The sequence below is a fragment of the Fukomys damarensis genome, unplaced genomic scaffold (genome assembly GCF_012274545.1).
Source record: "Fukomys damarensis isolate Sample0158 unplaced genomic scaffold, DMR_v1.0_HiC HiC_scaffold_19, whole genome shotgun sequence".
Lineage (NCBI taxonomy): Eukaryota > Metazoa > Chordata > Mammalia > Rodentia > Bathyergidae > Fukomys > Fukomys damarensis.
Window position 1 is genome coordinate 50335484 of NW_022900931.1, and position 26278 is coordinate 50361761.

Below are 26278 nucleotides of genomic sequence, written 5' to 3' on the forward strand. Positions count from 1 at the left end.
TTGTAGTGGTGGTATGAGAATTCAAACCCATAACCTGACTTTGGAAACTATCCTTTTAACCACCACACCTTACTGCACATTCAATTATGATGAGTTCCAGTAAACTAAGGTGGTCTCTCTGGCTCAAGAGGAAAGAAATATTGCTTCAACCGAGAGAGGTATCTGAGAAGCCTTCATGTGGACGTTTGACCTCTCTTGAGCCTCATCCAGGAGTGTGACTTGACTTTAACTGGTACTGAGGGAAGAGAAGGACATTCCAGGCAAGGATAGAAAGGAGTCAAATGTCAGCAGAAGCCTCATATTTTTAGAACTTATAGCAGTGATGAATTGAGGAGTTACAAATTTAAATCACTGCAATAATACTGTAATGATACTCATTTTTCAAATGTGGAAACTGAGACTTAGAAGTTTATGTGCTTTGTCTGGAATCACACAACTAAAATTCAAACAAAGCTGGGTCCACAACCTGAGCAACTGACTTCTGCATGGGTTGGAAGTAGAACATGGACATACAGGCTCTCGGGAATAGCTGGGGACTCCTCAGGAAGCATGTGCTAATGTGTTGTTCTTGACTCTCTTGCAGCTCCCATCAGTGGACAATCTGGTAAGTCCCCTTTTACTTTCTCTTTTGTACCTTCAGATCAGAATAACTAGCCCTTATCTCAATTATTTAAAAGGATTTGGCTTGTTGTCACTTTCCTCTTTTTCCTGAGGGCTGCAGACATGTGAAAACATCAGTTATTATGGTGACTTTGACCCAAGCACAGGTCACTGTCTCAGACTAAACCTGTCATTGCATGAGATAGACAGAAGGCTAGGTTATGTGTCACAGAGTCCACAGGAGAAGGTGCCACCCACTTCAAGTGGATCCTAGTCCAGTTAATGGAACGTACAGATTCCTGAGAGGAGAAGATAGAAAAGAGCCATTGCTTCAAAGCAGAGGATGGGGCTCCAATAACTTTGCCCCTAACCATGTGTAACCAATTTCCCCCAAATGTCAGAATTCTCTGTAGGCACTTGCTTCTATTAATAGCAGAAATCCCAGCCCTTGACTGGGAGCTGTTTCTCAGGTGTTTGAACATCTTTGGGGTCACTTTCAAACCCACTGAGTATATTGTGGGAGCTGCTGGGTCTCATCCAGCATCTCAGCCAGCAGGATCTCATCTCATCTCATCTCAGCCAGCAGGATCTGAGGCCCTGACGCAGTGTCCCCAGCAGTGCCTGGGTTTGCTATTCTCACCTCAGTGTCCTGATCACATAGCATTTGTAATATTCTAGTACCTGACATAAGATCATAACTTGGTCAGACTTTGCTAATACTCTTTTTTATTGAATTTATTGGTACTTTTAAGGTATACAGTGCAGTTACATTCATCATTGGGATCTTGTACTTTTACATGACAGGTCTTGAAACTGATAATGTAAAATAGGAAGAAAATAGGAAGAAAAGGGCTAACCATGCAGGGGAAGTGGGAAGGGCAGGGGAAATGAAATAGGGGACTTTGCTAATATTCTGGTATGAGGAAATGAAATGAAGCTCAGCTGCTGCATGTAGCCAGTCAGTCGCAGTGCCCATGAACTCAGTGACCTGACAGAGGGGTTTCTTCTCATAGAGTCACCAGCACATCAGAGGGAGCGCCAGCTGGCCTGCATTAAAGAGGAGGTTTACTGCAACCGCCAGCAGAAGGAAGTTCTCCCCTCCATGAGAGAAGATGCTGCCTAACTCTTCTTTCCCCAAACAGACTTGCTGGGAATTTCTGTTTTCCTCAGGAGAAACAAAACCATTCCTATAGAGGATACATGTACATGCACATCCTGTCAAAATCTTTAGGAGACAATTTTTTATAAATCCAGAAACTCACAAATCTTGTACATTACCAAATAGAACATATATCTTCTTCATCAAAAGAAGTGACTCGTGACTTTTACATTTTTTGTCTCCAAATGGAGGAAACCTATTGTATCCTTTATAAGGTAAAAGAACTCTATCTTTTACATTAGGATATAATTAAAAGAACCACTCAGGCAGTTCTTCCAGAACAATGTAAGAATATACAAGGTCTCAAGCTTTAAAAAGGCAATTGCTTAGGAGCCTTTACAGGTAGACAGTCTTCTTTATCTGAGTATAAAAGCTACCAAGAAGAAAATCAATACTGAATAAAGTATACTTAAAGTTTTATAATAAACAGCACACCCCAAAATTTGAGATTTTATTTTTGAAAAATAAAATAATACAAATAGAAGCTGTTTTGCTTCCTACTTTAAGAAAGCTAGATTACCATAGGCAATTTGCAGAGCAAAATCTGTCTCTGATATTGATTTTTTTAAAAAAGCATGGTAGCAGCCACAGCTGCAGGCAGCGTGACTGTGTTCAAGGCAGGGAGTTGGGAGCAGGTAGAGCAGGGAACTAAAACAGGCAAAGACTTACACAACTGCTTCTCTCCTAGCAATATTAAAGTTAACACTTTTTTCCCAGAGCCCCCATTCCCTGTGCATCCCTACTTTACTCATCTGATATTTTTACCTAGACCTGGATCATGTGGCCAGAATGTCAGTGCTTCGCTTTCCAAAAACTAAGAAGGGCACTGGGACCAACTTTCAGGAGACTGGTAAATGTTTTCCTTGTTATTGACTTATCCTTTTCAATTGTTAGCAGATCTTGCTTTTCCATACTCCTTAAAGGTGTCGTGAGCCAGTGAAGCCATGGTTTCACATAACACAACTTCATAAAATACTGCATCTTCGGCAGAATATGAAATAGCAATCCATTTTCATTGAATATCTACCAAAGCACGATCTCTGAGCAGGCAGATAGGAGCATCATACTAGGAGGCATGTCACCTGCTAGCCTAGTGTGAATTTTTGATTTTAGTAATAATAAAAATTAAGACTAAAGCACAAATTTATAGGAATTACACGATAAGAGAAAAATGGTAATTTGGGAAGCTGTCAAAAGTCAGGATAGCCCTTAACAAGGAGAGCAAGAAAAATTTAAAAAGGCTTCACTTTGAGTAGCCGGAGGGGGCACACTCTGATGAAAAGGATTAGACTGGCCACTTACAAAGACAGGAAGCCAGTTTAAAAGGATGTGCTAGTGGTCTGGGATCCACTTGATCATTATCTCGGTCTTGTTTCATAGCTCTGAAATCCTCATGGCTTGAGGGGTATCCATTCTCATGAAATGATTATCTTTGTTTTGTAGTGTGTGAATCTGCTTGTTTCAGAATCCAGATGATCATAGTTTTAGGACAATGACTGCAGAGTACTGGCCATAATTGAATGTCCCTGTGAATCTCTTACCTTGGTGTCCTTCGTCTTGAAAAAGCATGAGATAGTGTAAATTCAGAGCTAATCAACCTAGCTTTGCCAAAATTTAGGTAATACTCTTTAAGTGATCAGCACACCCATATGCAGAGCTGAGAAGAGATTTGGACCAAAGGTATTCAGTAACAAATGATAAAAACTGAAAGATTGAGATTTATTCTAATTTATACTTATCTATTGGCAATTGTAGACCCAAGTGAAGAGTTACAATTTTTATTTTATTTTTTAAATCTTTATTAAATTTTTGGTACATATTAGCTATACAATACTGTTACATTCATCATTGGGATCTTGTGCCTGTACATGACTTATCAGGTCATTATTTTCCCCCATTCCCCACACCTCCCCTCAACCCCTCCACCTTTCCCTGTTTACAAAGACATTGTTTCCATGTTTTTCCTTTTCACATTATTTTTCATTTCCCTTATTAACTTTCTCCCACCCCTCCCACTTCTTATACACTTTTAGACTTTTCTTCCTATTAGACAATATCAGTTATACATTTTAATCTTTATTTACACTTTTACTGTTTCATATCAGAGAAACTATTCTGTATTATTAATTTCACTTACGAGTATGGCCTAAATGTGCATCCACTTTGCTATAAATCTCTCTAGTTTCTCATTCTTTATGGCTAAGTATTCCATTTTTATTAAAAAACCACATCTTTGTCCAGTTTCCAGTTGATGGGCAACTGGGCTGTTTCCAAGTTTTTAGCTATTACAAACTGTGCCACTATATATAGGAGTGAGCATATAACACTGTGGTATGATTCTTTTAATTCTTTGGGGAAGACACTCAGCAGAGGGATAGCTGGGTCAAATGGGACTTCTAATCCTAGTTCTTTGAGGTATCTCCAAATTGATTTCCACAGTGGTTGCACCAGTCTACACTCCCACCAACAATGAAGAAGGGTTCCTATCTTCCCACAACCCTGCCAGCATTTGTTATTGGTTGATTTTTTGAGAGCAGCTATTCTTTCTGGGGTGAGATGGAATCTCAGCTTTGTTTTCATCTGCATCTCTCAATGACCAGTGACGTTAAGCATTTTTTCATATTATTTGCTGCTTTTACTTCCTTGTTTGAGAAATTTCTGTTCATTTCAGATGCCTATTTTTGAATTGGGTCTTTCTATTTAGGGGCTGATTGTTTTGAGTTCTTTATATATTTTAGAGAGTAGTCCTTTTTAACAAAAACCATCTTTAAATCTCTGATTGCCTTGGGAGAAAATGTAAGTCAAGGTTTTGATAACTAACAGGCTAAGGGGCTGTACTTTTGTTTGTTCCAGGTCCATATGGTGGTCTCTGACTATCTCATCATGTCATCTGAAAATGACAAATTGACTTCTTCATTTTCTATTTTCATTCCTTTTATTTCTTTCTCTTGTCTAATTGCTGTGGCTAATGTTTCAAAAAACTATATTGAACAGGAATGGTAATAGTGGACATCCTTGTCTTATTCCTGAATTTAGTGTGGATTTCACTTCTTGACCATTTAGCATGATTTTGGCTGTTGGTTTTTTTTTAATGGAAAAGAAACTGTTAAGTATTTCTTTTATTTACATAGGAGGCTTAAACCTGTGCTTAACAAGCAAGTCCAGTATTAGCACCATTAGATTATAGCCTGCTTTTGCAAGCCATCATTTTACAAATTAAGTAAACAAGGAATCAAATGTCTCTCACACACAATCCTTACTTAGAACAGCTGAAAAATTTTCAGTGAAAGCTTTAAAGATGAGCTCATGAACACAGTTTTAAATTGCACCAGTTAAATTAGGTCAAATTGAAGAACTCAAAGCAAGTTGTCTAATTAGAGCCCACTGTTTTTATGACATCAGTCCACCAACCCCCAGAACCTATTTAAGGAGTATTTTCCAAAATCAGATGGAAAAATTAAGCCCTGCATAGTTATGAATCAGATTTGTTCCAGCACAACCAGGTTGCACACAAGTAGCATTAGTTAGTTTTGCATACACTCTAGAACTGACCAAGACAAAGTTCTGAATAGAAAGCTGTAAGGAATAGATTCCTAACTATAGAAGTTGCAAATTTCAAAAGGGTATAGAAAAATACGACTGTAAACTTGAGATATGCTTTATGTCCAAAGGAATACTTTCTGTAAAAATATACACAATTTTTACAGACAAATACAAGTTGCTTTTGGGCCAGGGATTTAGCTCAGTGGTTCCATTGCCTGCCTTGCAAGTGCAAAGTCCCAAGTTCCATCCCTGGTACCCCCTCAAAAAATATGAGTTGCTTTTGTTTTAAAAATTGAGACTATTCTGTATTTCTAAATACTGTTGGTCTATTCAAGAAATACACTGGGGAAAGTGAATTATAGAGGAATAGCTGCCCTTCACATGCTGTTCTACAGTAGTGAGGCCTGTGGTCAGAGTTCAATTCCTTGTAGCTTAAATCCATTTCACACATGTCACTACAATTGTTAGTGCTTCTCTTTTAACACTAGACAATTGGTGATTTGTAATGGCTTCTATGATGAGCTGGCTACTGGCCACTCCTCTGGCTCTACACAAAGAAATCAAGTCCTTCCACCCTATCACCTTCACTGAATCTGGAAGTCTTTGCATGTTGCTGAAACTGCACTCTGCTTCTTTCAGACTGTGACTCTTTAAGGGGACTACTTTTCCCATTACTGGTTGCAATAATTTTCTTGCTTTCTGGCCTCTTTGAAGTTGCTGCTTGGACAGCTTCAAGGCCAGCTTCATAAATACTTTGATTTCATAGAAGTATATTGTTTTGGTGCCTGGGGTTGTATAACAGTCAACTATTGCACTTACAAGGCTCTTATTAGTTATGCCAAACCAGCTCCTATTCCAGCAACACCTGCAAAAGCCAGTAGCACATTTCTGATGCTGCCTTCTAGATCCTCTATATGGAAGAAGTGCACAAACCCATCCCAGCCTCTTTGTTTAACCAGTCCCTTTTTGTACACTTTCCGCTAATGGTTTGATGCAGCTTTCTTGGTTTATGCTCTTCAAGTGTTTGGATACAAAGGCACCAAAAGAAATGAGTCACAATCCTGCCCCAGTTTGTTATGCCATCACTGAAAACATGGACCATCACTTGTGACAAGGATTTAACATTGTCTTCCTTTTTTTTCTTTGGTACCAAGGATTGAACCCTGGTCCTTGCGCTCTCAAGGCCGGAGGCAGAACTGCTGAGCTAAGTTCCCATCCCTCATCTTCCTTTTGGATGTCCAGTTTTCCAAGCATTCCTTGGATGCTACCTCGTGGTTGTGATGCAGGCCTTCCTTGACCCACCCCAGGGTCTCCAGTGCCTTCCTGCTGCCCCCCACCTCCACCCCCACTCTGGGCCTGCCCAGTGGCTTGGAGTCCTTAGCGCCAGTGTGGCCTGCTCATGCAGGTACCCAAGACGATCTCCAGGGATTGCTGGTACAGCCCCCCATCCTCCTTCGTGATCTGCAAAAAGGATAGCTACTCCTGTCTCCTGTTTTATTTTTTGGGGGGTGGGGGGTCCTGTGGCATCCTTTAACCTTCAGTCTATGAGTTTCTTTCTGAATTAAGTGTGTTTCTTGTATGCAGCATATTGTTGGATCTTGCTCCTTGATCCATCCTGCCAGTCTATTTCTTTTGATTGGTGAATTGAGACCATTAACATTGATGATTATAACTGATACATATTGATTTTTCCTTGTTATGACTTTTTCTTTTTGTTGGATTCTTCGCCTTTGCATTTAATTTCTTGTCATGCCTAATGGATCCATTCTGCTGGGCTTCCTAGGGCTGTGATCCTCATTGTCTTTTCCTAGGATATTGTTTAAAATTTTTTGGAGTGCTGGTTTGGTATTCATGAAGTTCTAGGGTGCTCTTTGTCATGGAAGTATCTTATTACTCCAACAATTTTGAAAGATAATTTTTCAGGGTACCTCAATCTGGGATGGAGACTGTTTTCCTTTAGTGCATGATACACATTGCTCCAAGCTCTTCTTGCCTTGAGGGTTTGTGTTGAGAAGTCTGCTATGATTCTGATGGTCTTTCCTTTGTATGTTATTTGTTTCTTTTCTCTAACTGCTTGTAGAATTTTGTTCTTCTGTTGGGGTTCTGGAATGCTAACTATTAAATGCCTACGTGTAGTTTTTTTTTTTTTATCATGGCTAGTTGGAGTCCTATATTCCTCACTTATCTGTATGTCAGTTTCTTTTCCCTTATTTGGGATGTTTTCTTCATTACTTCTGTGAACAGTTTTTTTTTTTTAATATTATCTGCACTCTTTCCTGTTTCTTCATTGACTCTGATCAGTCTTACATTTTTCTTCCTTGCATCATCTAGCAGCTGCTGGATTGATTTCTCATGGTCCCCTACTCTTTTTTAAAATTTTTCCTTTCCTGGATCCACAATGCAATCCTATCTTCTATATCTGAAACTTTGTCCTTGCATTGGCTCATCTGCTGTGTAGAGTTTCAATGGAGGTTTTAATCTCCTGAAATCTGTTTTATGGATTCCATTTGTTTACTATGCTGGGATTCCATCATGTTCCTCAACTCCTTTATTTTTTAAAAATCTGTTTCTCCTCTAGATTTATTAATCATGTCTTGCACTATGGGCACAATCTCTGCTATTATCTGAGAAATTATTTGTGGCTTCATTTTTTTCCAGATCCTCTTTTGTTGCCAGTTCAGGGAGTCCAGGTAGTTGAGTATCAGATTGTTTCATCTCATTGCCCATTGGGGTTGCCGTAGGTGATCTGGAAGTCTGGTTTTGAGACTTACCTGAATTTCTTCTCATTTCAATAGATGCAACTTGCTGTGCCTTTGTTGAGACAACTTTTTGCTCACCCAGTGGTCTTCAATTCTCAGTAAGCCACGGAGCAGCCTTTTCTCTGCTGCTCACCAGTACACCAATTCTTAAGTTCAAAATGATGGCCTTCTGGTTCCCAGAGCTGACCTGTTTTCTGAGCAGGCTTCTGCCTTGGCCCTGTGCATACTGGGGATGGTATGTAGTTGTGCCTCTCACTGGGGCCCCTATGTACCTGTTGTCTGGGAGGGCCTTTGGCTCTGGCTGTGCACCCGAGTTCCTGTGGTCTGATCAGGGTTCTGGCCAGGGTCTCTGCACACTTGTCAATGGTATTGAGGTGAGCCTCTGCCTATTGCTTGTGTGCCTATTTATCTCTTTCCCAGGTCTGGTCCACACCATTCCTCCCCAGGATCTACAGACACACTCACTGAAGCTATGGGGTAGACCTCTGGCTGAAGCTTGTGCCTCAACCTTTTCTTGTCATTGAAGTTTAAGGAATTAGGAGCACCTAGCTTCCTATGGTGGGAAATACACAAAGGACAGTTGACCTTGAGTTTGAGGTAATTGTGCCTCTTCACAGTAGTGTATCCTGGTGGTATAGGGAGTACTTTCCCCCCGTAATTTTTATTGGCCAAAACTTGCTCTGCATAACATGTTTCTTTTCCAACTTTTAATAAATATAAAAGGTTGCTACCATTTACTCATGTCTTGGCCAGTTTCTTTGTTCAGGGCAGAAAAAAACCTAGAAGCCACCTCTAAAAGGAGACTCTAACACCCCCAAACCTAGTAACAGTATGAATAAAATTATAGTTTTGACTTTTTCCATAAGTACATAATTGACCTTCAAGTTTCTAGAATTTCCTGTCTATGAGGCCCATCTCATCACATACCCAGGCCACATATAGAGGAAAAAACAAATTATTTTTCCCACTACCCATCTTAGGCCCATTGGCTGGTGCTAATGGAAAGAACTGATAAAAGATTAACAAGAGAAAAATAACATTTAATTGTATACATACATATCAGTGTTCCCCCCTCAAAAAAATGGTTCAAGGAGGAAGCCAGATGATTATGGTTTATATACTATCTAAGGCTCAATGAAGGAAAAGGGCCTAGTGGCTTCTAAGAGAGGGAAATAAATATGAGCAGGTCATCCTGCATAACAGCATATGGAAAGCCAATGATATAAGCAATAAAAGCATTTATCAGCAGTAGAGTAAGTGCAAAAGATAATTTATTGAAATATACCCTATTAAAGACAGTGGAACCCCACTGGAATGTGGAGGCAATATTTTTCATGGTAGGGTCAGTAATTTAAGTTTGGCTGCTATTAACCTCATTCTTTGTTGTGAAGAATGACAGGGACTGAGAGTGTGTGTTTGTGTGTGTGTGTGTGTGTGTATTCCTGGGAAAGTTTGTGTTTTGGCATCTTGAAATGTTGGTTGTCAGGCATACACCTGGGGCTTAATGTATGAGAAATGTTCTCATTGTCCCACTGTCTGCAATGAAAAATGTTTTAATTCTGCTATTGTATATGAAGGTGACCAGGAGAAGTATGTTAAACAAGTGTTTAGTAAGGTTTGTTGGTAGATTTAAGTCAAAATCTTTTCCTTTGAGAAGGTCCAGGAAAGTGAGACACCTTTACCAAAGGTAATGTCCTTCTTGCAAAGGAAATTTTTTTTCTTTTTGTAGAGCACTCCTTACTTCTGTTGATTCTCAATGTCAAAATAATCCATAGGTGAATGAAGCACATTTTAGGATGGCATATTCTGGTACCTTGCACAAGTAAACAATTGTGTTAGGAGAGTATCTGTAACACAAACAACCGTGGGAAACTGGTGTGTGTGGAGGGGGTGGTCAGGAAAAATGCAATTCTCAATTCTGTACCTGGGGTCCTAATCTATAGGAACAGTTTGAAGGGTTTGTGGACCTTCCATCATAACTCAGTCATGACTGGGTCCTGCTAGAGTTGCCCTTTCAAAGGCCATTTCATTCCTGAGCAGCCACCACACTTGGGGGAAGTTGAGCTCAGCTGGGGACCTGTAACCTGAGTAAGTAGTTACCCTCCCTGGGACCTTGGGGACTGTCAAGAGCCAGGTTTCCCCATCTTTTTATGAGCCTCTGCCCCTGAGAACGCAGCCTCCTCTACCTCAGATCCATTTTTCTCTTCTTCTCAGCAACTATACCCATATCTGTGATCTCCCTTCATCCTCCATGGACCACGGTTTTCCAAGGAGAGACAGTGAATTTGACTTGCAATGGATTTCACTTCTATGCACCCGAGAAAGCAAAATGGTACCATTGGTACCATGGGAGAAAATTACTGCCAGAGACTTCAGGAAACATCCTCGAAGTTCGTGAAACAGGGATGTATAGATGCTGGGCTGAAAAGTCACATCTGAGTGCCCCTGTGTCATTGATTTTTGCTACAGGTGAGAAAGAAAATTAATTCATTAAATCTTTAGGAATTGTTTGAGTTCCACTTAGCTCTATGTACATTTTAAGAACTGGAGCCCTTCATTCTTGATCTGACCTACTTCCAGTTTCACATTCTTTCTCATTGTCTACAAGTATTTTTTGCTTGAAAACTGTTTAAAGATTTAACATTAATCAACAACATTCTTGCACACTCACATAGTCAAGGAAATTAGTTAGTTTTAGGGAATATAAAAAAGATGTCTGGGACCCTGGCTTGCAGGACTGTTTAGCTTCCTAAGGGAGAAAAAACACACATGTGAATATACTGAGCACAAAGAAGAAAGCGAAAAGGGCTATGAAGGAGGTTAGGAGAGGGGAAACCTACAACCGCAGGTCTTTCATCCCCACTTGTCCTGGTATATATGTCTTCTTTATTTTGACTCTTCTTATTGACTGGCCCAAAACTCCCATATCTCTTCATGCAGCTTTACCTAGTTTATACATAAAGGTTTGGATCACCTCCATAAGCATGGCTGTCTAGGAGGAGCCATTCACTATATTCTCTAAGAGAGAAAGAATAGAGCTAAACTCAGATTAAAATTTGAAAAGCACCAGAATTTCCATAGAGGATCGCATTGACAGCCTTGGGACCTAGATTCATTTCTCTAATAGTAATCCTGCTGTACAGTGTCACACTGTAATACTTCCTTATACATTTTTTCAAATGCTATTTCTTTGATATTCTTGCTCTGAGATTTGATAAAATTGATGTTGATTTTTTACATATTCTTTGATGTCAGAGATTTTTCTTCTCCATAGTTGAATCCCTATATTTTGAATTTGTCCTTAAATAATTGTGTAAAGATGCTTAAGGCTGATTTAGAAATTGTATCTGAAGCATTCCACATTGGTCTGGAAAGAGGTGAATGTACTTGGGCCAGGAGACTAAATATTGTGAAAGCAAAAATAAAAACACCATGGTAATATAGGAGACACAGAGGAAAGAGGTAACTGAGTGATGATTTTGGGGTTTTTTTGGTTTGTCTTTTTGAGACAAGTTCTCTTTATGTAGTCCAGGCCGGCTTGAATTCACTATGAAGCCCAAGCTGGCCTCAAAATTATGATCCTTCTGCCTCGGCCTCTGGAATACTGGGTCATCAAGCTCAGCTTCTGAATAATATTCTCTCTGTGTTGTTTCTAGATTCCCTCATCCTGCAGTCTCCTTATTCTGTGTTTGAAGGTGACAAACTGGTTCTGAGATGCTGGAGAGCAGGAAGAGAGAAACTGACTACTGTGAAATATTCTTGGAATAGAAAAATATTCCATACTCCTAATAAAAGCTTTGATCATTTTATCCCAAAAGCAAGTTCAAATAACAGTGGCACTTATCAATGTATTGGATATGACAACCAAAATGGTGTGTTTAAATCAAATACTAAAATTATTAAAATTCAAGGTAAACCCTTCATTTCATATAGATTTATTTAGTAATGTCAAGATGGGGGAGTTAGGTATGTCATTAGGGAGTTTATAGGTTAATACTGGGACTTTGGAAACATCAGAGACTTACATCCTCTGGGAGGCAGAGAAAGTAGAATAACTGGAATTGAATAAACCTAGAGAGAAAGAAAGTGATAGAGAGCTTGATAAAGCTTGATAAAGTTGATGTGTCTGCTTTTCTGGGGCTGAGAATCCAAACCTGTTTTCCAGAGCACTAAATGTCTGATGCTGAGAATTTTATTTCCTTCTCCTCTCTAGAACTATTTCCACATCCAGAGCTGAAAGTCTCAGCCACTAAGCCTACAGAGGGGACCTCTGTAAACAAGAGCTGTGAAACACGTCTTCTTCCTGAACGATCAGATACTTCTCTTCATTTCATCTTCTTCAGAGACAACATGCTCGTCCTGTCAGACTGGAACGAGTCCTCAGCGCTCCAGATCCCAGCCATCTGGAAAGAAAACTCGGGGTCGTACGGGCGTGGTGCTAAAACAGTGACACACAACATCAGCAAACACAGCTTCTGGCTGAAGATCCAGGTGCAGAGTGAGTCTCTCAGAGCCAGGTGGGCTGGGAGGGGCTTCAGCACCTTCTTTACCTCTCCTGTGCCTTCTGGCTCTGTGGGTATGGGAACTGGCCAATAGAAATGTGTTTTGCCATTCTGGTAGAGGAGCTAGCTTATGAGATATAATGAAAATGTGGCAGATGTTTAAATTTTTAAAAAATGTTTACAGCAGAAGACACATTGCCATTAATTGCCCTCCACATGCTTTCCCCCAATTCAAACACACTGATGCCATCATTCTTGCCGCTTTCTGAAACAGTTCCCAAAGTCCTCTTTTGTGAATTCAGTCGGGCTTTTGTGGCTGACTGAATGTCCTGAGCCAATTAAAAATGTTCACTTCTTGTGGTCATTTTGACTTTGGGGAAGACCCAGAAATCACACGGTACCAGATCCAGTGAATAAAGTGGATAACAACATTACAATATTCTTGCTTCACAGAAATTGCTATAAGCAATTTGATCAATATGGTATGATTATAAAATACAATAAATGTTTAAATTTTAAAAATTATTATAGTAAAAGACACATCATTAATCTCTCTCAAAATAATCAAAATATTTTCCCTTGTTTTACACATACTTATCCTATCATTCTTGGCAATGTGTTCTTTACTATAATAATATTTTTAAAATTGAATAATTTACTATATCTTTCAATCACTTCATGTAGATTGGAAAGTGAGGTACTATAATAAAAGGAATAAAAAATTTCATTTCCACTTCTATTTTCCTAAAAACACAGTCTTCTCTCTGCACATTGTCATGTTACAGCAATAGGATGGATTTGTGTAGTTAGACACAAGAGCTAGGCAAGATAATGTATCCTGCTTCTTAATTTGCAGGTTCTAGAATGCTGGTGCTTTGTGTAAGCTATTTAGAATAACAAGCACCTGCTTCTTCCTAACTAAAAGCAGCAAGCAATGTGAGTGTCAGAAATGTGTGCAAAAGAAAAGGAGAAATATCCGCATAAGGACAGATACAATAAATACCAATTTGCCTTCGGCACCAAAGCAGAAATTCTGAAAACAGATGTGGTCCAGCCTCAGGCCATAACAGTCACTAATGGCTATTACCTAGCTCTCAAAACAATTCATACTACTTGTTGAGTCAGACAAAACCCACACACTTCTTAGGGATAGTTCATTTTTCTCTCTTGAGCCACGACGTTTCAGGACAGAAAACACACAATGGTATTCTAGATCTGCAATCTGCAATCCACTGATCACATGCTAGTATCTGCTGAAGAGTATACCTTAAAGTCACATAAAAAGGTCTCTGTCCAGTACCCTCTCTTCCTTCCCCCACTTGTCCTTCACCTGCTATCTCCTTTTCTTGCAGGGATCCCTGTATCTGAAGTATCCATGGAGACCCATCCCCCAGGGGGCCAGGCTATTGAAGGGGAGATGTTGATCCTTGTCTGCTCTGCGGCTGAAGGCACAGGGGACATCACATTCTCCTGGCACATTGGCGGTACGAAGGAGAGTCTGGGTTGGAAGACTCTGCGTTCTCAGAGAGCAGAACTGGAGATCCCTGTCATCTGGGAGAGCCACGCTGGGGCATACTACTGCATGACTGACAACAGCTATGGCCCTGTCCAGAGTGAGGTCATGAACATCACTGTGAGAGGTGAGTTCTCCTCACCATTGGCATTATCCTCAGGATACTTCCTCAGATTAGGAGTAGGTATGATCAACATTAGTTTTGTGACTCTTCTTTGTCTGTTTCCATTTTGTCATCTTCTCCTGCGATAGACAATTTCTTCCATTAGAAAATCAATAACTCAATCAAGTCAGAGCAGTGTAGTATTACAGTGAGGTCATGCTGGCCAGGAGCCATCTTTGCTCTTGGAGGTGACTTTTTATGTCTCTTCTTCAATCCATCGCGTGTTTATCTCAAAGAGCATCCTTACCTCACTAAGAGCATTTTAAATTGAGGCACAATTTGGTTACCTGTCAACTACAGTAAGTCATCAATAGGACATGAGCAATGTCCTCAAGGTGGACAGAACCAAAGGCAGAAGGCAGCTTCATTACTGTAAGCCTGAGGACTTCTCAGCTACTGAATCATGTGCAGGAAACCTACAAGCAAAGATATTAGATACAGAGCCCAGCTTTGACCACTGAAAAGACAAGCCTTACAAGATCCTACAATTTTAGCCCCTGTCTTTTATTTCCTCTGTCCCTAAGAGGCCATCCAGGCCAAGCCACTTTCTCAGTCAACCTTGGCAATATGGAAGTGGTTTCTCCTGGACTTACATTCCTTGCCCATTGCAGTTTCAGTTGCATTCCCAGCCATACAAGTAGATTCTTATTGAGAAGATACTGCTAAGCTAGATTTCCTTGCATTCCTTTATAACAAAGCTCCAGAAAAGAGTTATCTCTATCCACTGTCTTCCCTTCTCCCATTTTCTCTCCAACCCGCCCACCATCAAGCTTGCTTCCCTCCACTAAAGTTATTCTCATGAAGATCAACAGTGACCTCACTATTGCTACTACTCAGCTTCCTTTTTACTTGACCTATCTCCAGCTTTTGATACAACTGATCCCTCTTTCTTGAAACACTATTCTAGTTGATCTCTAGGATACAACTTTCTCTTGGTACTCTACCTAGTTATCAGACACTCATTTTAGCCTTCTTTTCTGGATCCTCTTCCTATTTCCAACCTATTTTGAGAGCTCCATCCTCAGACTATACATGTGACCAGTCTTTACATTATCACACGTAGTCTCATTACTTTAAAAGCACTTATGACTTCTATATACTCAGGACTCCCAAACTCATTCTACAACCTCTGACTGTACTCTGAACTCAAGGCCCATATGCCAAAGTACTTAACCAAGTTTTCCACAATTCTAACTAGCATCTCAAGTTTAACTAATATGAAGCTGAACTCTTGAGTTTCATCGCAAACAGGCACATGCTTAGAGCCTCCTCTTGGTACATACAAAGTTCATTCACTTAGTTACTTCGATGAAAAATTTGGGAACCATTCTTGACTCTTTTTTTTCAGTCCTCTATATAATCCATCTGTAAGTTCTGAAGGCTTTGCTTATCTTACTATTTCTCACCGTTCTCATGTTGCCACCAGGCCCAGTCCTCCATCATCAGGCCCTCTGCATTGTTTGTCCTCCTACCCTCATGCTCTCCTTGTACTTCCTGCAATACCCACCTTCTCTATGAGTCCTTCCCCAACTCTGCTTTATAACATAGCAGCCTCTTGCCCCAGTGCTCTTGCTCCTCCTCCAAGTCCTGCTTAATTCTCTTACTGTAGCACTTAATTCACTTACTGTAGCACCAGCTACCGTACCAGGTGCACTCCTGTTTGTTTGCTTTCTTCTCCCTCTCTTTTTATATTAGCCTCATGAAGGTGAATTTTTATTTTGACCTCTATTATATCCCCAGTGTTTTCTCAGTTCAGGTATTCAATAAACAGTTATTGAAAGAATGAATTTTGCACACATCATCTCTGTTGAGTATAGTAGCAGTCCTAGAAAGTAAAAATATTATCTGCATTCTATAGAAAAGCAAAGCCTTGAGAAGTTTGGTTATTTGCATATATCCATGGAGTCTACACATGGAAGCTCAGAGTTGAGCCATGGTGCAATCTTTTAGCTCAGAGAGAAGTCAGTAATGTTACAGTTCTCTAAAGAAATGGCACACTGTTGAGTACTACCATCAAACATGCTAAATAAGCAGTCAGCTCTGAGAGTCAGACCCATGAACTGGAATGGTTGTAAGAAGCTCTGGGATGGGATTTCTATGCTAGCAGGCCAGATGATGCTGAGTGTTCCTTCAACTCCCTCCAGGCAAGTCCTGTGGTAAGACGGAGCCTCCCAAGTCAGGGAAGTGAGGTGTTTTCCCAGAACTAGATGCCACAGAAGAGTTTGCATCTCAGCTTGGGAACAGCGTAGGGAACTGAGACATGGGGTATAATTCCAAGCAAAGAAGGATGGAGACTGAATCAATGGCTTTCAAGATGAATTTAGCATAACAAAACTACTGTTCTCTTGTCACTTTGATACAGCTAGAGCCAGAATCTTCTGCAGAATTACCTTCAACAAATCCTTTTTCCCCATACGTCCTTGATTTGACTAACTAACCCAGGCTTTGGAGACGAAAACAATAATTACCTTCAACAAATCCTTTTTCCCCATACGTCCTTGATTTGACTAACTAACCCAGGCTTTGGAGTCAAGAAAACAAACAACTGCATTTCTTTTACAAACATAAATATGATACCTCACCTATGAATTTAAAGTTCCTAATGTTTTTATACATAGTGGGGATTTCACTTATAATCTAATGCTGAGTAGTTTTACAGGCAAAGGGCCTAAGGCTCAGTGAAGTTAAGTACTTTCTGAAGATTAAAAGCCAGTGGTACACAGAGATAAAGCCAAGACTTGTGTTCTATAAAAGTATTTGTTGCTTACAGACTACTCTTACATTATGGACCAACATGTACTACTTGATCACCTACTTTGTCTATAGGTGTGGTCTCTGAGCCACCTCCACTAATCAAGATCCTCTGAATGGCAGATTTGAACTGCCACCAGCTTGTCAAGGCTGAGTGCTTCTGATTTTACCGAGCTATCCTGGTGATTTTCCTGTTATACTCTGTCCTTGATTTATTTGCTAAAACGTTACTTCTGTTGATGGAATACTTACATTTCAGATACTTGATGTGCTAACAATCTACAGAAAACTTCACTTATTCTTCTAGGCTTGCCTAAAGGTCATGAAATCATAAGCAACATTTCCTTCATATGGCCATTATTCTGAAGACAGAGAGCATAGTTGTATTAGTCACGTTTCTCATTGCTGAGGCAAAATATCCAATGCCCAAAGTTAAAAGAGGTAAAGGTTAATTTAGTTCAGTTTTTGGAGGTTTCAGTCCTTAATTGGCTGGCTCCAAGGCAGAGTGACACATGGTATCACAGAGGAGAAAATAGTTCATAGCATGAAGAAAACAGCAAAAACACAGGGGACCTTAACAGCATCTTTCTGCCCCTTTTATCCAGACTCTTTAGGGAAGATAGCACTCACACCCTTAATTCTAGTGCCCTTGATCCTAACATTGTACCATGATCAATTCCAGCATCACACATGCTAGATCCAGCCACCTCTGAAAAAGCTCCACCCATGACTGTATGAGGTTTGGGGGAAATATCTAACAGAAGCCACAACAATAGCTTTCATCAATAATTAAAAGTATTTGTATTCCCAGAAGGTATAGAGACAGAAAATGATGGAAACCTTAGGTGCTCTGAGGTGTATCTTCTGCAGAATTACCTTCAACAAATCCTTTTTCCCCATACTTCCTTGATTTGACTAACTAACCCAGGCTTTGGAGTCAAGAAAACAAACAACTGCATTTCTTTTACAAACATAAATATGATACCTCACCTACGAATTTAAAGTTTCTAATGTTTTTATACATAGTGGGGATTTCACTTATAATCTAATGCTGAGTAGTTTTACAGGCAAAGGGCCTAAGGCTCAGTGAAGTTAAGTACTTTCTGAAGATTAAAAGCCAGTGAAACACAGAGATAAGGTGTTCTGTTATCTGTTCAGGTGTTATCTCCCTTTAAAATTACTATGTTGCTCTAATGACTCTACCTTTTTCCTGAGAACCTTAATTTCTAATGTGCATGGCTCAATAAATAAATCATATCTTCTGAATTTTCCTTTCTCTGTGGTTCTACCTCTAAAAAACTGTAGCAATCAAGGACTATTATTTGCTAAAGTAAAGGAGAGCTTTCCTTACAGGGCATACATATGGCAAGCTCTGTGGGAACTTCCCAAAGTTGGGGGTCATGAAGAGGGTGTACTGTAAGTTAAGAGAAGTAAGAACTGAATTAAAAGGAAGATAATATTTTAACATCTAGTAGAAGAAGAAGTGAAATTTTATAGCGTGGTATTGAGAGAGGATTTTACAAATCAATCAAACTTCATAAGAACTTACACAGGGCTAGGTTAAGAAATGGTAACACAGAAAAAGAAATGTGTTTTCAGGTATGTTGGGTTGGGATGGAGAAAACATGATAGTCAATGAAGAAGGCTCATGAACCCTGGATTCTGGAAAACAAGCAGGCACAATGGTCTCAAAGTGGATCTTTGTGTCCATGGTTCAATAATCCTCTTTCCCTCCACCGCCAGTGCCTCCAGGACAACTCTAGGGGAAAAGGTGAGTCTTACTCCCCATTGTTTTCTTCCTAATTCCTATAGTCTCACTGTCCCTCTCTTTCTCAAGTTCTCCTTATATCTTTTTCCATCCCAGTGTGCCTCAGTTATCTACTCTGAGGTGAAGACACAGCTCCCAGATAACTCAACTGGAAATGTCAGCCCCAAAGATGAAGACATCACAGAATGTTAAAAAAAAAAAAAAAGTGTGGCATTCATGTGAGTTGACCCAAAGCCTCAATCCCATCATGGGATTGCAATTATCAACTCTAAGTCATCTACTCTGAAGTGATGATGAGACGGCCTCTGGAATTCTTTGCTGAAATGTCTGGATCTAGAGTTGGAAGAAGACTCTGTATGGCTGTTCTTGGAATGACCTAGTGTGCTCCCTGAAATCCGATTTAGGGAAAGGCAATAAGGATAGAGAAGAACAGTTTCTGAGAAATGCAATCCTAAATGTTAGTGAATTGGCATTTGCACAGAGATTGAAAAGACCAAGAGGTCTGGATCTCGGTTTAAAACATTTCTAAGTCTCTCACTGGAGAATCAGCTATGCCATTTGGTGTAAGACTGTCTGCCCAGGTTTGGCACTGTGAACATCCCTCCCATCTGTCTACCCGGGATACCCTCTCAGGGTTCAGTTACAGGTAAAATAAGCATTCACAATTATTTACAAAGGAATGAATTTTAGCAAAGTTTTTATGTGACTTCCAAAATCATCAAGAGAGCTGGAGAGGCAGACCCTGGACTGGGATTCCCAAAGCAAAAGGCAATTGCATACCATCATTTGAGTCAAAAACTTTTAACATTAAAGAAAAGAGATACAAATATAAAATTAGAAAGCAGCTTTATAAGCCTAAATATCAGTAGGAGTTCATGATAACTTACTCTTCAAAAAACACATTTCTAGGTCTGTTCACTGAAAAGGTCTAGAAATAATTACCAGCCCAACGGCAATGGGCACCACTTGATAGTTGTACTCTCTAAATACCATTTCTTTTTCAAAGAACACAGAGCTGCCTTTCTTGTAAACCTGTGTCTTTGAGCTGCCAAAGAGTTGATGTAAGAATGATACTTTGAATAACTGAAGAACTAGGGAACTGATAGTTTCCATAGCTGTCTCATGCCATACGGACTGGTTAACACCAACACCTACAGAGTAGCCGTACCCTAAATATCAGAGCTGAATCAATCAAATTTTTTGATCTAAATACCAGTTTGTAGGGAATACAGGAGACCAAGGAACAAACTAAAACAGCGTCATAGGATTGCAATCATCAAAATGCAAGCTATGGGAAAGTTTTCTAGGCCAAATGGACAAATGAAAGAACCCAATTTTTTCAACAATTCATGGGGAAGGAAGAAGAGGGAGGAAGGAAGAGGGGGAGGGAGGAAAGGGAGAGGGCGAGGGAGAGGGAGGCTGGAAGAGAAGAGTAAGGAGAAGAAAAGAAAAAGGACAACAGTAAAGAAATGAGAAGAGAGAGGGAAGGAATAAATTACACGAGACTTGAGATGCATCCTCCAAAAGCAAAGAGTAGCCCATTGTTAAGAACCTGACTCAAAAAATGCAGTCAGGGAAAAAATACTGTGCGAAAGCTGTATGTGGTGGTTCATACCTACATTCCCAGAACTTGGAAGGCTGAGGCAGGAGAATTGTGATTTTGAGGTCAGCATGGGCTATAGCAAATTCAAGGCCAGAGAAGTTTGTACACTCAAACTAAAAATGTATTGTGTTTTTGATATAAATGATTATATCATGGTAATGATTTTATAAAAACAAAAAAGCACTCATTTTTAGAGCTTATTCAAACTCATTGACTAAAAGCATTAAAGTGAATAAAATGTGCATTAAATCATAGAATAAATGACAATTTTTTATGTCCATCAGTGCAATCTGTTTTATTTGACATAAGGCATTTGGGACAGTCACTTTTGAGTGGATGTTTGCCTTTTGGAAGAGTCATGTGTGCAGTTTCTGAAGCTGGGTGCTTGGCGCATTGCGGGAGGAAGGGGGAGTTACACTGCTCTTCATTTCTGTGTATGTGACATTTCCAACAATGAATATTGTCTCATTGGCCACTCCATGCTTCCACCCCTGCCTGGGCTGTCTCCTGCTATTAACAGTGGCAGTTTGTCTCACTTCTCCATCCCTTTCCTTCAGCCCGTTCTTAGCACTGTGACAAAGTGCTGAGTCCTGAAGTGACTCGTGTCCTGGATGGTAAAAGCCAAGTCCTTAAGTGTCCACAGGCTGTACCCAGTTGGTCTCCCCATGGCCTCTCTGATCTCATCCACAGTCTTCCCTCATCATGTGACTACAGACATTGACTTCCTTGCTGTGCCTTGCACACACTCGCGAATGCCCTCTAAGACCTTTGCACTGCTGTTCCCTCTGCTTAGAAAGCTTTTCTACCCGGATCCCCATCACAGGCTTGCGATCTACCCTGTATCACATGTAAATTTAGAAACCAAGCCTTCCATCTTCAGCATACCTCATCTCTATTCCCCTGCTTTACTTTGTGTTCCTAGCGCTTATCACTTGTTAATAAAAAAATTTACTTAATTATTATGTTTGTTATATATCAGTCATTTGGAAAGTTTCTTTTCTTTTTTGACATCTCGATCAGATTTTTCTTTGTTTCTTCTTCATCCTCAGTTCATAAATAACTTCCTGCTTAGAAAAGTTAATGTTATTTCCAAAGGTGTCTGATTTTAAAAACTGATGTATATTAGACAATAGGAGGTAGACATTCGCTTCTTCAATATTTGAATAAGAATATTTGAATTCCAGCAGGGAGCTGAGGCAGGAGGATTGAGAGTTAAAGGCCAGCTTGGGCTACATAGGGAAACCCTGGCCCCAAAGAAGTAAGGTTTGTTCCTATATGTAAGCAACAAACTATTTGTATATTACCTAAAAAAATAGCTCTCAGCAGTACTTTTTAAAAACTATATATCTTTAGATTTACATGACTTCAAATATTTTATTGATACATGTTTGTAGTACATAATGACTACAATTCACATTAGAGAGTTGGTACAAGAACAAAAACTTTTGTCTTTTTTTTTAACTAATATATCCCAAGCACCTAGAACTGTGCCTGGTACATTGTAGGGGCATAATATATATTTTAGAATGAAAGAATAGTGTGTTTCAATAAGGAAGATTCTTGCTCTTTCCATGATGGAAGAACCCAATGTAAACAGTCTGCTGATACACATCAAACTGCCCTCCAGGATTGCAGCCCACGGAAAAGCTCAGGTTCGCCCAATGTCTGCTAGGCTGGACACTTAGCAGTGGTCAGAGTGGGCACAGTGAGCAGATGCTTGTGTAGCGGAATCCATACGCATAACCTCAATTGGACCTTGCCCCAGTCTACTTGATACATGGGCCCTTTGAGCAATCAAAGTGGGGTAAGTGGGGGGAAAGCTGCCTGGTAGTCCCCCGGAAAGGTTAGCATGTTAAGCTGAAAGTTGAGATATTCTGTGCTGGAAAGTGTTGGTTTAGTGTTCATAAAGATGGAAGTATTCTCATATTCCGTCTGGGTTCATCAGGAGAAGTCCATCAACTTCACTCTCTTCTAATATTCCAATTTTATTCTTCCCCAAACCCTGACCGTATGGTTCCAACAACTAGCCACCCTCATGAGCCATAGTAGATTCCCAACTCTAGACACCTCATCTTCCAGGAAGTATGACTCACTAGGACTCCCTTTTCTTTGCAGCCCTCCCAGAAGTACGTGGAACTGCAGCGCTGCATAGTCACTTCCGGTTGAAGCTGCCGTATTTGGGCAGGATAAATTTTATTTTCTTCCTCCTCCTCAGCTAGTCATAGGAAACTCATCACTAGGCTATGGCTATGGGTTGAGACAGAGGTGAGAGAGCAGCAAAATGTGAATTCATCACTGTTTATTCAGTTTGCTATTGCTTTCAGTTCATACCAGAGGCAGACTCCTATCATGCCCACTTAATGATGGGATGATCATGGAAATGTATGAGTTTTGGTTAGTAGATTTGATAATTTTCAGTTCATGTTCAATAAGTCTAGCCTCTGGTGCACTCTATTCAAATGTTAAGTGACTGCAGTGACCCAGTTCTACTCAAGAGATTTCTCAAAAAAGCGTTATTTGAAGAGAGCATAGCTTTGCTCCAAATCTATGGGGTCTTCAACTGTGATTCTCTTGTTAAGGCTTGCTACAGATTTCACACTGCTGTTCTGATTAGCCACAGACCTCTTGGGCCTTTGGGCCTGCCAGATTATAAAAGCAAGGACAGAGCTGACTGCACTGTACCCTAGCCAAGCTAAGATCCCTGAACAACTTAGCAAGACTGATTTAAAATTAAAAAGCAGGGCTGGGGATGTGGCTCAGCACTGGAGCATGAGGCTACCCACTTCCTCCCCAAAATAAAATGCTATTACAACCACTCAGCACTACAGAATTAGAGATGGACCAAGGCAGAAGCTCAGAAGAATCAAAATGCCCACGTCCACCGCCCAGCTTTGAGAAAATCCACACAATCATAACATCACTACTTTAAAGTCTGCCACTGAGTCTTGTAGGTGCTTGCTTCAGTGGAAGAGAGACTACATGCAGAGACCCTGGATATATCCTGCTGCTCTCTGCTAAACAAGAAGTCACTCTAGAAAGAGGACGAATTGGTAGTAAGAGAGGCATTCTTCAGCATCTGCCACAATAATTGCATGTGTGTATTCTTAAGGTAAGCAGTAAATGTTTCAGAGACAGAATGCATAATAGATATGGGCTTTTTTTAATTCAAGAGATTTTAATTTAATTTGAGTCCATAGTAAGGCTCTTATTATGGCTATAAGTCTTCAGACAAGTTATTAAAATTTTCTGGTTTTAATTCCTTTCTATGTGAAATGAAGATAGTATCTGTTGTGCACAGCTGTAGTGGCTGCATTCCTATCTGAAGGCCTTTGATTTTGCTGTTCTCTCTGGTTAAAATGCTCTCCTCCCCTTGGGAGATGCCACTTGCTTTCTCACAACCTTCACTGCCTACTTTATTCCACCACTATCTTTTACATAAGGTCTTCTGATGCTACCTTTTTAGGTTATCAGCGTGTTCCATTCCCATCAACCCCTTTCATCCATACTCATATTTCTCCAAGCACTTTTCACTATCTAAAATTTCAAATTTTTCTTATTTGTTTATCTAGTTGTTCCATCTATAATTTATGCTGTCTGAGGACAGGAATTTTTGCATCTATTTGTGGCCCCAGTGTATCTATCAGAGACTAATACACAGTAAGAATTTAAGTAACACAAGTAATTCACAAATTATATATATACGTACATATAGACACATACATATAGGTACATAATCAGGAAATCGAAGTGCCTCATAATGTGCCTCTCTCATAAAAGCATTCAATACATAGTAATTGTTAGTATTATCCACTTACATTTTATCCCACATCTTTTGAGCATTTACTATACTTTTGGAAGTAAAAGGCTCTCCTTAAGAAGTTTCCAAAGTAACATACTAGAAGAGATAAATACATAAAGAGAGCATTTCCATGTAACATGGAAGTAACATTGAACACACACTTAGCCTCCCTGTTGGGGAGGAAAATACTAATAGTTACAGCAGATGACCCCACATATTTCAGAAGCTCTCCAAAATAAAATACCATCACTTGCTCTCAGGCTGAAGAGCAAGGTTCTGCTCCACACAATCATTCAGGACCCATAGTGCCACCGTATCCACCCGGCATTCTAACTCTTCTGCAGGAGAAAGCACAGAAGGAGAGACCTTAGCGGCCAGCCCTCAATGTGGCATGTGTTCATTCCTCCCACACTCCATCCCTCAGAACTCAATTGCAATTCCCTGCCTGATTCAGGAAATGGGAAAAACAGTATAGCTGTGGCCCAGGAATCAAAGGACACAGATCTTGTCAGCGTCTTAGCCAGTTACTACCACACTTAGCGGAAGGAATTTTTTAGTGACATTTTTCTGGAAGAGGTAGCACACAAGAGAGTGGTAGCATGTGGACCCAGGGAAATCTGAGAGCAAATCCATGTCACAATTAGTTGGTATGTGGCCCTAGTTAAGTTACTCAAACTCTCTGACCCATCTCCCAGCTCTGAAAATGGGAATAACTGTAGAATTCAATTAAACTGAATTCCGAAACTTGTAAGGATTAAATTCATGAAATCTTAAGCACAATGCCTAAAGCATGGTAAGCACCATAACTATCAGAAGGAGGATGGGGGAGGAGGAGGAGGAGGAGGAGAGGAAGAAAGCAAGATGGAACAGAAAGAGAGGAAAAGGAAACCACTGGGAAAGTAGACACAGAGAAGATGGGCTAGGGAATAAGGAGAAAGGATTTAGACTGAGATAGATTGTGTTCAGACATAAAACAGCAAAGAGTGTTCAGGAAATTAAAAGCAACTTAGTAGTATATTTGCAGGATAAAATTATCTTTAATGGAAAGTTCATCAGACTGGAAAGGATGAGAACCTACTAAGCCTTGGTTCTATACTTAAGAGCCTTGTCTTTTAACTGTAAAGAGCTACTGAAATTTTAAATCAAGCAACAAATTCAGATTTCCCTTTTAGGTAGGTCCTTTTGTAGTTGTGTAAAAGATAACTAAGGTAGGAAAGACTTGCTGGTGACAAGAAGTGATACTGCTGTCCCTGACACCTAGGATGGATAAAGAGGTGCAGAGCCACCAATGTGTTAGAGGGAAGGGGCACAGAACTTGTTCCGTAGGAAACTCAGTGAATGTACTTGATTGAGTGGAGGTGAAGGAAATAGGATGTCAGAAATTTCTCTTGGGAAACTAGAGGAACAAATAAAGATAGACCGATAACATAATCCAAAAGGTCCTCCTCGGCCACCCTGATGTTAATGTTGCATTTTATTCATCAAAATGTATGCTCCAAATCTGCTCTCGAGACAATTTCTAGAAACTTCAGGATTCTTTCCACTTTCTCTTAGCTCATCACTTGTAGTCTAATTGCTTATTTTTAATGTATTTTGTAACCTTTATGTTTTTTACAATGCCTTTTCCCTACTCGTGAGTCAAGTTAAAATATTTTTAGCTGTGCAATCTCTTTGGTCCTTCCAGCTCACACTTGTGATACCCCTGGACACACCATCTCCCTTCCTTTCACAACAGCTCCATGCCAGAGTCTTGCAGGTCATATTTAATAAAATCTGGAAAGCTGAATATGAATTTAGTGAAGATGTGAAAAGAGTCCTCGCCCAAATGACAGTTCAAGAGTCACGGAAAGAGGAACCCAAAGATAAATATACCGTTTATGTTTATGCAAAAGTATGTTGGTCATTGGACTTCTCAAAGGCATGGAAAAATAACACCTCAAACATTTACATGAGCTGAGTGGGCCAGAGGAAAGCCTCACATCACTTAGCTTCTATAATTTTCTGCTTTAAAAAAAAGGATCATTAGAAAAGGAAGTAAGCTCATCTGTCTTCCATGGTCTATCTCTCTACCTATTTTTTTTTTTTTTTTTTTTTTTTTGGCCCCGGGGTAAATTTGGT

General features: G+C 40.0%; 1 protein-coding gene and 1 pseudogene across 1 annotated transcript; one reads left to right on the plus strand and one right to left on the minus strand.

Moving 5' to 3' along the window:
* Positions 1-6117: 6117 nt before the first annotated feature.
* Positions 6118-9834, minus strand: LOC104874073 (annotated as a pseudogene).
* Positions 9835-9857: 23 nt separating this feature from the next.
* Fcrl4 (Fc receptor like 4) lies at positions 9858-18950 on the plus strand. The gene is made up of 6 exons (XM_033765973.1): positions 9858-9870; positions 10276-10530; positions 11718-11972; positions 12275-12559; positions 13916-14196; positions 18855-18950. The coding sequence occupies exons 1-6, from the start codon at positions 9858-9860 to the stop codon at positions 18948-18950; spliced, it is 1185 nt and encodes a 394-aa protein (XP_033621864.1).
* Positions 18951-26278: the final 7328 nt, after the last annotated feature.

Coding starts and splice junctions, on each gene's coding strand:
- Fcrl4 (XM_033765973.1), top strand. Junction 11,973..12,274: donor TAAAATTATTAAAATTCAAG/GTAAACCCTTCA, acceptor TCTCCTCTCTAG/AACTATTTCCACATCCAGAG. Junction 12,560..13,915: donor GCTGAAGATCCAGGTGCAGA/GTGAGTCTCTCA, acceptor CTTTTCTTGCAG/GGATCCCTGTATCTGAAGTA.